The following is a 12,350-nucleotide window of genomic DNA, read 5'->3' as shown; positions in this document are numbered from 1 at the left end:
TATTTAGTTATGAATTAAAGCATTTTAACATGGCATAGGAGTAAATTTAACCAAACATCATTTTAGACATTTTAAACATGGATGAAAGTGACATATTAATAAACTAGACAAAATTCTGAGCAAGTTTCATATATAAATCATTTTAATCCGATGCACGAATTGTGAGTGATTATATGCATGAACATGAGGGTCTTTTCTGTAAAACTGCAGTCTCGGGATAAATGGCTAAAACGCAGATCTGAAAAAAAACAGGAACTGGGCCGAATCTGGCCGGCCCCAAAAGTGCACAGGAGCGGGGGCTGCTCACCCTGGGCTGAGGCCCACTATGGAGAGGAGAGGGACGCGCTGGGCCTCGCTGGGTGGCGCTGGGCCGGAGGCGTGGCTGTGGTCCACGTAGGCGAAGGAAGGGCGCGGTCAACGGTGACAGACGAGCTCCTCCCGTCCGAAGCAGAGGCGGGAACAGGCACGGCTGCGGCGGCCGGGAACGGGTCCGGGGCGGCGGAGCATGGGAAGATTGGCCGGATCCCGACGTGAATGCTGAGAGGGGGCGGATCCGCCGGCCGGCTCCTTGATCTGAAGCAGAGGAAGCCATGGCCTGGTTCTCTAGTGATGCAGCAGCGACGAGGAGGCAGCAGTGGAGGGCGACGGGGTCCTGACGAGGACAGAGTGCTCCGGCGAGGCACCAGATCCAGGAGCGATGGAGATGGCGGGGCGTCTCCATGCGGCGGCGGGACTTGGTCGGCACGAGCGTCGAGGAAGGAGCTCCGTCCATGCTCCATGGCGCTGCGGCTCCTGTGCGAAGAAACCAGAGAGAGAGAGAGAACCGGGTGAGAGAGAGAGAGAGAGCAACGAGGGAGAGAAGGGAAGGAGAAGGCCGGAAGGGAGGCAGGGGCGCGCAGGGTCCTGCTGCAGGTGGTCGCCGGCTACGAGGGGGTTGGTCCGGTTAGAAATTCGAGGAGGATTTTGGATTTGGGGAGGATCCCGAGGTGGGAGATGTTGGCGTTTGTGGGATGGGACAAGGGTCCTAATTTTTAGGGTTTGTCCAAATAGACTAGGAGTAGAGTATATATATACCTCACAGACTAGGTTAGGGGCTACCTCGTCCCTACGATCGCAATCGGACGATCGCGGATAAAATAGTTAGGGAGCCCAAATAAGAAAACGATGACGTTTTGTAGATGTTTGGGGATGATCCGGACACAACGGTGGTGACAGTCCGGGTCGGGTTCGGGGAAGTTTCGGACTAGGTTGCGAGGGGTCGATGCACTGTGCAAAGAGGGGTAGGCATGGGCCTAGGTGGATTTTGGAGAGCGGGTTGGTCTGAGAGAAGAGGGGAGAGATGCAGCCCGGCACGATTTCCGGAGACCGAAAACGTCCGACGAAAAGACCGGCTATACTGCCGCTATAGTTAATCGGTTGGGCTATCAAACGAACTCCAAATGTGATGAAACTTGACAGGCGGTCTATCTACACTAAAATAAGACCGCACGCCAACTTTCAACCCATTCCGAGAACATTTTTTGGCCACTTATAAAATACTATTTCGGACATGCCGCGGGCGCGTGCAAGTGTGGTTGGGCTCAGAACGGATAACGGACGGAATTGGGGGAACCCGGACGGATGCAGGTTTTGAAAACATGATGATGCAATGCACATGATGACATGATGAAATGCAACACGCAAGCAAATGACAAGGCCACAACAGCGAATAACTGGACGACACCTGGCACATCGGTCTCGGGGCGTTACACCTATCTTCTCCCAGTATCCCATGCTAGATTCAGGGGGAGCAAGACTTCCAAGGGAAAAATTATTAAATTCATTGCATATCTTTCTCTTTAGGGACATTTCAATATCTATCGTGGTACTCTGTACTCACTCTACATGTCATCCCAGTCTTGGTACTCTTGTGGTTTCTTTTGTTTGCTCTAGCTAGTGAGTGCATCTGTGTTATCTAACCTTGTTTACGCAGGCTCATCCCATCCTAGCCAACTCAAGACCACAAGGTAAGTATATGCATCATAGTCATGTGTATGAGAAATTCTTGCTGATGTACATACTGTTTGCAAGAAGGACTCATGGGCATGAAGGTACATTTACCATATTCATATCTTTTGCCGTGATGCATATAGCCAAGATACATGTAACACATTGCTACTCTGTCATGGTTATGCTCTCACATGCTTCTATATTCCATATTCACATGATTGCATTCATGTAGGGGGAGCCTATGCTTGTTACATGTCTTTCCAAAGCTTCACTTGCTATTCTTTATATCTTTATCTAAAGCTTTGATTTACGTTGCCATCAATTACCAAAAAGGGGGAGATTGAAAGCACAAGTGCTCCCTGGGTGATTTTGATAATTAATGATAACATATCTCTTGTTGGACTAATACTTTTACCTAGTATGTTTCAGACAAGTTCAACAAATTAAGTGGCATGGACTAAAGCATGTGGAACCCCTTCAAGATGCTAAGGACAAAGGATTAGCTCAAGCTTCAAGATCAAGACTCTACATTTTCTATTTTAGTGATCCAAGATCACATTGAGTCTATAGGAAAGGCCAATACTATCAAGAGGGGATGAGGTGTTGCTTGATGAGGTTCCTGCTTCATAGTGCTTAGTGATATGCTCCAAAACCCTCAACTACCTTCCCACATCCACATATGACCTAAACCAAAAGTCAAACTCGGCCCCACCGATTCTTTCTATTCGGCGACACCGAGTTCAGATCTCATAGCCACTGCCACAAACCCTAGGCAAATCGGTTTCACCGATAGGGATCTCGGTCTCACTGAGATGGGATTGTAATCTCTCTGTGTATGCCCATTACCAAAATAGGTCTCACCGAGATTGAGCAATCGGTACTACCGAGATTACAATGCAAACTTTCTGGTTAGCTTATTACCAAAATCGGTCCCACCGAGTTTGTGTAATCGGTCTCACCAAGTTTGCCTGATCAACTCTCTGGTTAGCTTATTACCAAAATCGGTCCCACCGAGTTTGTGTAATCGGTCTCACCGAGATTACGTTATGCCCTAACCCTAACCATACCGGTCCTACCGAGTTGCATCTCAGTCCCACTGAAAATCCTAACGGTCACTAGGTTTGCTAAATCGGTCCGACCGAGTTTCTCAATTCGGTCTCACTGAGATTGGTAAATTGTGTGTAACGGTTAGTTTTTGTGTGGATGCTATATATACCCCTCCACCCACTCTTCATTCGTGGAGAGAGCCATCAGAACATACCTACACTTCCAATACACAGTTTCTAAGAGAGAACCACCTATGCATGTGTTGAGGCCAAGATATTCCATTCCCACCATATGAATCTTGATCTCTAGCCTTCCCCAAGTTGCTTTCCACTCAAATCTTTTTTCCACCAAATCCAAATCCTATGAGAGAGAGTTGAGTGTTGGGGAGACTATCGTTTGAAGCACAAGAGCAAGGAGTTCATCATCAACACACCATTGTTACTTCTTGGAGAATGGTGTCTCCTAGATTGGCTAGGTGTCACTTGCGAGCCTCCGACAAGATTGTGGAGTTGAACCAAGGAGTTTGTAAGGGCAAGGAGATCGCCTACTTCATGAAGATCTACCGCTAGTGAGGCAAGTCCTTCATGGGCGATGGCCATGATGGGATAGACAAGGTTGCTTATTCGTGGACCCTTCGTGGGTGGAGACATCCGTGGACTCGCGCAACCGTTACCCTTCGTGGGTTGAAGTCTCCATCAACGTGGATGTATGATAGCACAACCTATCGGAACCACGACAAAAACATCCGTGTCTCCAATTGCGTTTGAATTCTCCAAACCCTTCCCCTTACATTCTTGCAAATTGCATGCGTTACTTTCCGCTGCTCATATACTCTTTGCATGCTTGCTTGATATGTATTGTGTTTGTTAAACTTTTGCCAAAACTCCACTTCAACTTAAAGAAATTAAAAACTGCAACTTTTGGTACTTAGTGTCTAATCATCCCCCCCCCTCTGGACACCTCTTCTCGATCCTTTCAAAAACTGTATGCTCCTAATGGTATCAACATCAATTGGGAGGAGGTGGCATTGCAGAAGTTCCATACGCCAAGCACCACAATCTTCCAAGGGTTCTAACACCTGTCGCAGCTCGCAGGTACCCTGGGCCGAAATTAGCTGACATGAGGGGGCTCAGGGCACCCTCCTGCCGTGCCATATACGTATGCTCTCGCCATTGCCACCGCGCCATACCAGCCCCTTCTTGAGGAGCTCGAGCCCACACTAGATGGACTGCTAAGTTTTCGAAGCATTCCTGGCGAACACCATATCCTCGAGCTGCCCCTCTGGCTAGTAGTGAGACTTGAAACCTGTGCACAAGTATCGGGTTTGGTTAGGAGTCTCCATGCTTGGCGAGCGAGCAACGTTTGGTTGAATATTCTAAAATATTTTAAGCCCAAGCCTCCCTTCATTTATGTGCCATAATGCGCGACCAGGATATCCGATGGGTTTTTCTCTTCCCCTTTGAAGCACCACACCAGAAAATTTGCACCATCATGTTCAAGTCATCACAAACCGACATTGATAACTTGAACACCCCCATCATGTATGTTGAAATAGCCTGTGCTAGCACCTTGATCATAGTTTCCTTTCCAGCAAGGGACAATGTGTCTCCCCACACAATGATGCATTTTGTGAGTCGGGCCTATAGGTTCTGGAACTTTCCTTTTGACTTCTTCCTTCTGTTGTTGGCATACCCAAGTATTTCTCCTCAAAGGTGGACGACTAGACCTGCAAAGTTATACGAACCCGCTCCTTGTCAGCTGCCAAACAAGATTTACCAAACATAATTCTGCACTTCGCCGGGTTTATAAGTTGTCCTATAGCGGTCTCATAAGTGTTTATAGTTTTCTTCACCTCCCTATCCTGCTTTGTTGTCTTTAAAGGAAAGCAACGTATCATCAGCAAAAAGCATGTGAGATATGCCCGAAGCTCGACAGCACACCTTGAGGGGGGAGGGGTGAACTTTCCCTGTACTTCGCCATCCTTCAACAAAGTCAGCAGACCACCAACCACAAATAGGAAAAGAAACGAGGATAAGGGGTCACCTTGCCGAAGCTCACGGGACGGTGCAAACAAATCCAAGAGGGTATCGTTGAATTTTACACTATCACTGAGGTGACGCACACACACAAATACTGTTTATTGAAGAATGAGAGTCTGTTGGATCATGTTTTTTTTTCTTTGCCTCAACTCCCCAGCTACATGCAATTTATTGGGGAAAGGGAGTCCGTTGAAGATGCTCTAAGAATGCTTACCTTTGGACAAATAACTGAACAAGAGTGATGGGTAAAATGATCATGCGATCAGGTACATCTAAACGACTAAAGCAGAACCAAACTAGAAAACTATCACGAATGATGCAAGTGCCTTTTTTTTTGAGTGCTAGAAAATGAGCCTTTTGAGGTCCGATTTTCTTTTTGTACAGGCCTCCACGGATGTCATTCTAAGGGCAAATTTTGCAGCATGTTAGAATTGATGTTCATCCAAAAAAAACAGATTATTTAGATTTTACTAGCATAAACAGATTATTTAGATTTTACTAGCACATATGCCGGTGCGTTGTAACGGGAAAATTTGTTATTTTGTGCAACCATAATGTGCCATAGCACTGGATTCACTATGAAGAACATGCTGCAACGCAAAAAGGAACATAAAAAATATGATGTAATTTAGCTATGCTCATATTTTCTTCGTTAGGCATAATCTCTCACTAATTCCATTTAAGTATAATTCTTTTATTAATTACCATGACGTCCTCATCCATTTTTGTCGGGAATCAAATTCTTTCTTTTTTTTCTAATTTAGTAGCTCCACCATTGAAGCCTACAAATCCTTCTTTTTAATTATCCTACCTTTTTACCTCAAATTCCTCATTTAATTAGCCCATAGAAGCCCATCAACGTATAAGTACCTAAGACAAAAATCAACAAAGACTAAACCAAACCAAGAATGAAAAAAAAAATCAAAGTTACTGTCATGCATGTGTATTTGAGCTCGTGAGCAGATTATCCATGTCCGCAACCGAAAGTGTTACTCTAATCTCGACCACATTTAAAGTACTACCGCCTTGCTTCCGAAAGAAGTACTCGTAACAAACATAATGACAAAGTCAGCAACATTAACTGATTTTCAACGACCTGCGTTCATTGTCTCGAAAGCAACAGCGTAAACAGATCATGGCAGATGACACACACCGACAATCTCCTGAATCCCGAACCGGGCCACTGAAAATTACACTTCACCTGTCACAGAAGATTAGCAGACAAACCGTGAAGTTCTAAGTAAAATGAAATGAACTCTTAATAGATGTGAAAGAAAAAAAATGTTAGACATGCAATTTGATCTCCAAAGCTTCATCTCAGTTGGCACAATATTATTATGCCAGTTTGCAGGCGAAACATACACCGCAAAGCGAAAAGATACTCAACACGGTGAACGAGAATATTATGCTAATTTGCAGGCGAAACCAACACCAGAAAGAGAACAACTACACACTTACACGTATCTGCGAGCTACAGAACAGGATTCATCAAGTGTCGCCACCCACTCGTAAATAGAAGTGCCAATTATAGGACGGCCGAATCAATCTACAAAGAAATGCCTCCAGATGCTAAAAATCCTTCCAGTACGTACTCTATATAGCTAGATCTTCCTCTCTCCCGAATGGCCTGCTACAGTTGATCTACAAAGCAACAGGTCACAAAGTCTGAACTTAAAACGGCAGACGGTTTCCGTGTTTCCAGCTGATCTTGGCATTTCATCAGAAGTTGTGCTGCAAGTACAAGTCCTCCTGTGGCGACGCCGGCCCAATCTCTTCCTCCAATGACCGCAGACCATCTCCTATGCTGCTCCCGACGTTCCTCCCATCTGTGGTTGTTCGGCCATCCAGGTCGGCTTCCGACGCTGATGATTTCCTCCTCTGCGACGAGGTCACGCTTGGAAACGTTATCCAAGATGGTGCCCTGTACTCGATCCGCTGGTCGTCCCCATCAACGAGCTCGTTCTCTGAGCACGACTGATTGGATGACCTCTGTGATACCTTTTTGTGCATCCGGCTGCTCCCGAGAACAACTTCAGTTGGCAGAATGGGTTGCTCCAGGCATGGGCTGCCCATCAGCAGCGCAAGTGCACGCTCTAGAGATGTTGTCACCTTGTCCATGGAAGGCCGGTCTTTGCCTCGCATTCTCACGCACTTGCATGCCACAGCTGCAATCTTCTTCAGAGCCTCCAGGTCAGAGGGAGGAGATAAGGCTGGATCAAGGATGCCAGAAATGTCCCCAGCTTTGATCAACGGGGCTGCCCATTCAACAATATTGCCCTCCTCAAGCTGCATGTCAATGGCTTTCCTGCCACTTAGGATTTCTAGAAGAACTACTCCAAAGCTGTAGACATCCGACTTTGTCGTCAAGTAATGGAGACGGTAGTACTCAGGGTCAAGGTACCCAAGTGTCCCTGCCGGCAGCTCTGAGAGTGGTGTGCCGCTATCTACAGGGCCCATTATAGATAGACCAAAGTCGGCAACACGCGCATTGTGGTCCTCATCGATCAATATGTTTGAAGACTTGATGTCTCGGTGAATTACTGGTGGGCAAGCATAGCCATGCAAATACTCTATTCCACGAGCAGCCTGGACAGCAATGGTAACCCGCCTGGTCCAGTTCAGTTGCTTCTTCAAGTTTGAATCCTTGCCATGCAGATGCTGGTACAGGGATCCATGAGCCATGAACTCATAAACCAAGAGCCTCTCGCTGCCATCCTCACAGTAACCAAGTAGGTCGAGCAAATGTGCATGGTTGAGCCTAGAGAGGAGGTCAAGTTCAGTATGGAACTCCTTTGAGCTTTTCTTCGCATCCGATACTTTTATTGCACGCTTCACAGCAACGACTGTCCCATCTCTCAGAATGCCCCTGAATACACATGAAAAGCTGCCTTTGCCAACTTGTGAATCCTCCGAGAAGCCATCGGTTGCTTGTTCCAACTCCTCATAGGAAAATTCCTGAGCTCTCCTGATCTTCAGATCTTCCACGTCAGGCTGGATCTTCGTGTTATCCTTTCGAAAAGAGTATGTTGCACTCTTTGTCATCCTCAACTTGCTCTTCGAACATCGGCAATCTCGAAGCTTGTGTCGTACATATAGGCAAGAAATGGCTGTCACGGTGAAAATCAAAATGACAGCAAATGCAATCTCTGCCACAAAAATGCGCATCTGAAAATCCATTGACTTATGGTTGTTGGTCTGCTTCCGGGATGTGCAGTATGACAAACACTCATCTGAGACACACCTCGAGCAATCAAACTGGCACACACGGTCAGCCGTGGCATTGCAGGGCGAGGACTCATACGAGTTGTCTGGGCAGCCAGCACTGCAGGGCAAGCAGAGTCTAGAGTTTCCAGGCTTGCAAGACTTGCTGCCACCAAGCTCACCATGGTTAACATACTCGTAGTATCCGGGGCTGCATGCAGAAGATACACAAATCCCGGGTGATACCGCCATTGGTAGTGCCAATGGCCCACTATTGCCCCAACACCTTGGCTTCATCGATGTCTCAGCAGGCACACCACAAGTAAAGTAGTCTCCAGCCACTATTGTATACAACCTGAGACCTTTGGGTGCTGATGTACTGTTCTGAAGTTGGAAACCCCAGCAAGCTACTTGGTGATCAAGGCTCCTGATGCCACAAGCATGGAATCGTCCGCCCACAACGGAGACCATTGCATCCATCGGCACTATGCTCACATCGCCTTCACCGATAGCACCGGTAGGCGACACCTGCTGCATCTCCAAGCTCCTTCCCCAGCAGAAGACTTGTGCATTCTCCAGCACCCCACAGACATGGTAGCCACCTGCTCCTATGGACTGAAACTTGACATTCCTCGGAGCCAGCTCAATCACACCACTCACTGTCTCATCACCCCAGCAGAACACTGTCCTGTTGCGCGTAAACAAGGCACAATTGAACACCGAGCCCGCTGATATGGTCGACACGGCTCCAGCGACAACATGTGTGGCAGTCATGTTGTACCCCCAGCAATCTATCACTGAAGTATCAGGGTTAACACCGTGAGGAATCCCCTTGTCAGGCATTCGCAGTGCACACAGGTGGTTGTCCCCGGCACTGAGCAGGGAATACTCCACGCCCTCGACCATTGGTTGCGGCACCCCGATCTTGACATATGAGTTGCTCCCCCAGCAGTAAGGCTGACTGGTATCAAGCAAGAGACCGCACGCGAACCCATCCCCCGCGGTGAGGCCGAGGAAGGGGATCCTGAGGGGAGCACCGTAGACGACAGATGCGTCCGCGCCGGAGCAGGTGACCAAGTGGGAGCCGTCCGAGCTGAGGCCGCAGAACACCGGGCCGTCCTCGCCGTAGGACACCGAGATGGATCCCATGGAGCCGAGGCCATTGGCCCAGCTCGGTAGCAAGATTAGGCAGCAGAGCGCGAGAGCTGGAACACTGTCCATTCCTTGAAGCTCGGAGCTAATGTCGGTGAGATTCCTGCCAAAATTGCAAACTTTTAGGCTTTTTCTTAGTTGACCCCGATCCCGACCGACCCGTCGATCTAGATCGGGGCTCGCCTGATTCGCTGTCAGAATCTCCGCTAAAGGGCACATACCAGAAACAGAGTACAACGGTTACCTTCGCCGGCGCAGCCGTCACCATCGCCGCTGGGCCACCAGTGTGCCGTCGCCCTTCCCCCGGATACCTGCCGACATTGGTGCCGTCGCCGAGGGAGGGCGTTACGGAGAGGAGTGGACGGCGGGGCAGAGCAGAAGAGAGCGGGCGTCACCTCGGGAAGAGCAGAGAGGCAGAAGCGTCGGGGGGCGGCGCCGCGGGGTGGGAGGAACAAGCGCGGCGGAGGCGGCGAGGTAGGGGGGAGTGGAGAGGAGAGGACTGATGCCGTCACGTGGAGCGGTCGCTTGTTTTGTTTTTTCTCGCTTCAAATAGATATACTCCCTATTTTTAACGGGAAAAGGTGTGAGGGGGCGTGTGCCACGACTGTTAAACAAAGACGAGAAAGGTGAAGATAATCTGTGCAACGACTGTTAAACAAAGGTCAATACTCCGGAAAGGGTAACTCAATTTAGACCAATTAATCTGTATAATGTCGTGTACAAACTAATCTCAAAAATGATTGCGGCCTGGTTGAAGATAATCCTTTCAGATATCATAAATAAGACTCAGAGTGCGTTTGTGTCTGGACAAATGATTACAGATAATATTTTTGTGGCATATGAGTGTCTTCACACTATTAAAAAAAAGGGTAAAGAGGGCTTGTGTGCCATTAAATTGGATATGCATAAGACGTATGATCGAGTGGAGTGGTCTTTTCTTAAGGAGATTTTGCTCATACTGGGTTTTAAGGAGAATTGGGTAAATTTAATTATGAAATGTGTATCCTCGATGGAATACCGGGTTCGTTTTAATACAAAAGAAATCGAGAGCTTCATACCTACTAGAGGATTGAGGCAGAGAGATCCTCTCTCTCCATACTTATTCTTGTTATGTACGGAGGGGCTAACTACTCTCTTAGCACATGCAGAGGAGAATGAGAGTATATCCAGAATAAAGGTTAGTAGAGATGCACCATTGGTTTCAAACCTCCTTTTTACTGATGACTCTCTGATCCTGATGAAAACAACTGCTATGAATGCGGAGGCGTTGAAATCGGTTTTGGATTCTTACTGTGCCGCCTTGGGACAAATGATGAGTGTTGAGAAGTCTAGTGTTCTTTTAGTCCCAATACCAAGGTGGAAGACAATGTGCAAATTTATACAATTCCGAATATCATGACTGAATCTTTTACTAACAAATGTTTGGGTCTGCCTTCAAATGTGGGTATGGACAAAAGTGATTGTTTTCAATTCCTGATCGATCGTATTATTATGAAAATTAGTGGATGGAAGGAAAAACTGTTATTCGCGAGAGGAAAGGAATTTTTGCTCAAATCTGTTGTACAAGCTATCCCAACTTATGCCATGTCCGTCTTTAAAATTTCTAAAAAAAATGTAAAGGAATCATTGACGCGATGTCGCAATTTTGGTGGGGTGATGAGGACAATTAGAAGATAATGCATTGGATGGCATGATGGAAGATGAGGTATGGATTTCCGAGATATACACTGCTTCAATCTGGCTTTGTTACCCAAACAAGCGTGGCGTCTGATTGATAACCCTGGGTCTTTATGTGCTAGTATCTTGAAAGCAAAATATTTTTCGGAGGGGGATCTAATGAATGCAAGTTTAAAAAAGGGGGTCCTCCTTTACTTGGCAAAGTATTATGGCAGATGTAAATTCTCTAAAAAATGGTTATTTTTGGCGAGTTGGAAATGGACAGAATATTGATATTTGAAAAGACGCTTAGATCCCAAATTGTGCTAATATGAAGATTATCACTCCTAGAAGGGGACAACTTCTATCAAAGGTGTGTGGCCTTATTGACCCAATCACGAATTCATGGGATGAAGATTCGGTGAGACAGACGTTATGGCCAATTGATGCACAAAGGGTGCTCGCAATTCCACTTCCCATGTATAATATGCTGGATTTCATTGCTTGGAGCTATACAAAAAATGGCATGTTCACTGTTCGTTCTGCATATTTGGAAGAGTGGAACAACCAACATGGGAAAAAGTTGCAACATGTAAATGGGATGGGTAGAACCAATGTCAATCCTATTTGGGAAAAGATTTGGAAATTATCATGTCCGGCAAAGGTAAAAATCTTTATCTGGTGTACTCTACATGAAACCCTCCCATGTCAAGTTACACTTGCTAATAGACACTTGAAGGTTACACCCATCTGCCCGTCATGCTCGAATGCTCCAGGAGATAAAAAACACGTCTTGTTCCCATGTCGGAAGGTGAAAGAAGTATGGGGAAACTAGGGTTATACAAGGTGATCAATAAAGCTTTGTTGTTGACCGTGCGGGAGAGGCGGTACTAGGATTCTTACTCTTTATCCAAGATCAGGAATTATCTTTAATGAGCATCCAGAACATGCCCGAACTAATCGCTTTTACAGCTTGGTATTTATGGTGGGATAGACGTAAACTGGTTCATGAAGGAAAGTTTCAAAATGCTAACCAAACTTCGATGGGGGCTCTTGCCATAACGACAAACTATGTCGATGCGTACTTCCCTAAGGCGTCTATTAAAACAGTGGGATGGAGATGTCCTCCTAGGGGTTTGGTCAAGCTAAATTTTGATGGCTCGTTTGATCATGATTTGCTTCACGGTATAGCTGGGGCGGTCCTTAGAGATGACAAAGGCATGTTCATTATCGGTGGAAATTGTAAGTTTCATTGTTGTGCACATG

General features: G+C 46.7%; 1 protein-coding gene across 1 annotated transcript; it reads right to left on the bottom strand.

The window, feature by feature from the left end:
• Nucleotides 1-6,466: 6,466 nt before the first annotated feature.
• Nucleotides 6,467-9,943, bottom strand: LOC123147342 (serine/threonine-protein kinase-like protein CR4). Its single transcript, XM_044566574.1, has 3 exons — nt 9,824-9,943; nt 9,673-9,739; nt 6,467-9,531 (listed from the first exon to the last, which is right to left on the bottom strand). Exon 3 carries the CDS (start codon nt 9,495-9,497, stop codon nt 6,795-6,797), a length of 2,703 nt encoding a protein of 900 aa, XP_044422509.1. The 5' UTR covers nt 9,498-9,531; nt 9,673-9,739; nt 9,824-9,943; the 3' UTR covers nt 6,467-6,794.
• Nucleotides 9,944-12,350: the final 2,407 nt, after the last annotated feature.

The sequence above is a fragment of the Triticum aestivum genome, chromosome 7A (genome assembly GCF_018294505.1).
Source record: "Triticum aestivum cultivar Chinese Spring chromosome 7A, IWGSC CS RefSeq v2.1, whole genome shotgun sequence".
Lineage (NCBI taxonomy): Eukaryota > Viridiplantae > Streptophyta > Magnoliopsida > Poales > Poaceae > Triticum > Triticum aestivum.
This window is presented reverse-complemented; position numbering and strand designations above follow the sequence as displayed.

Coding starts and splice junctions, on each gene's coding strand:
- LOC123147342 (XM_044566574.1), bottom strand. CDS start 9,497: ATGGACAGTGTTCCAGCTCTCGCGCTCTGCTGCCTAATCTTGCTACCG.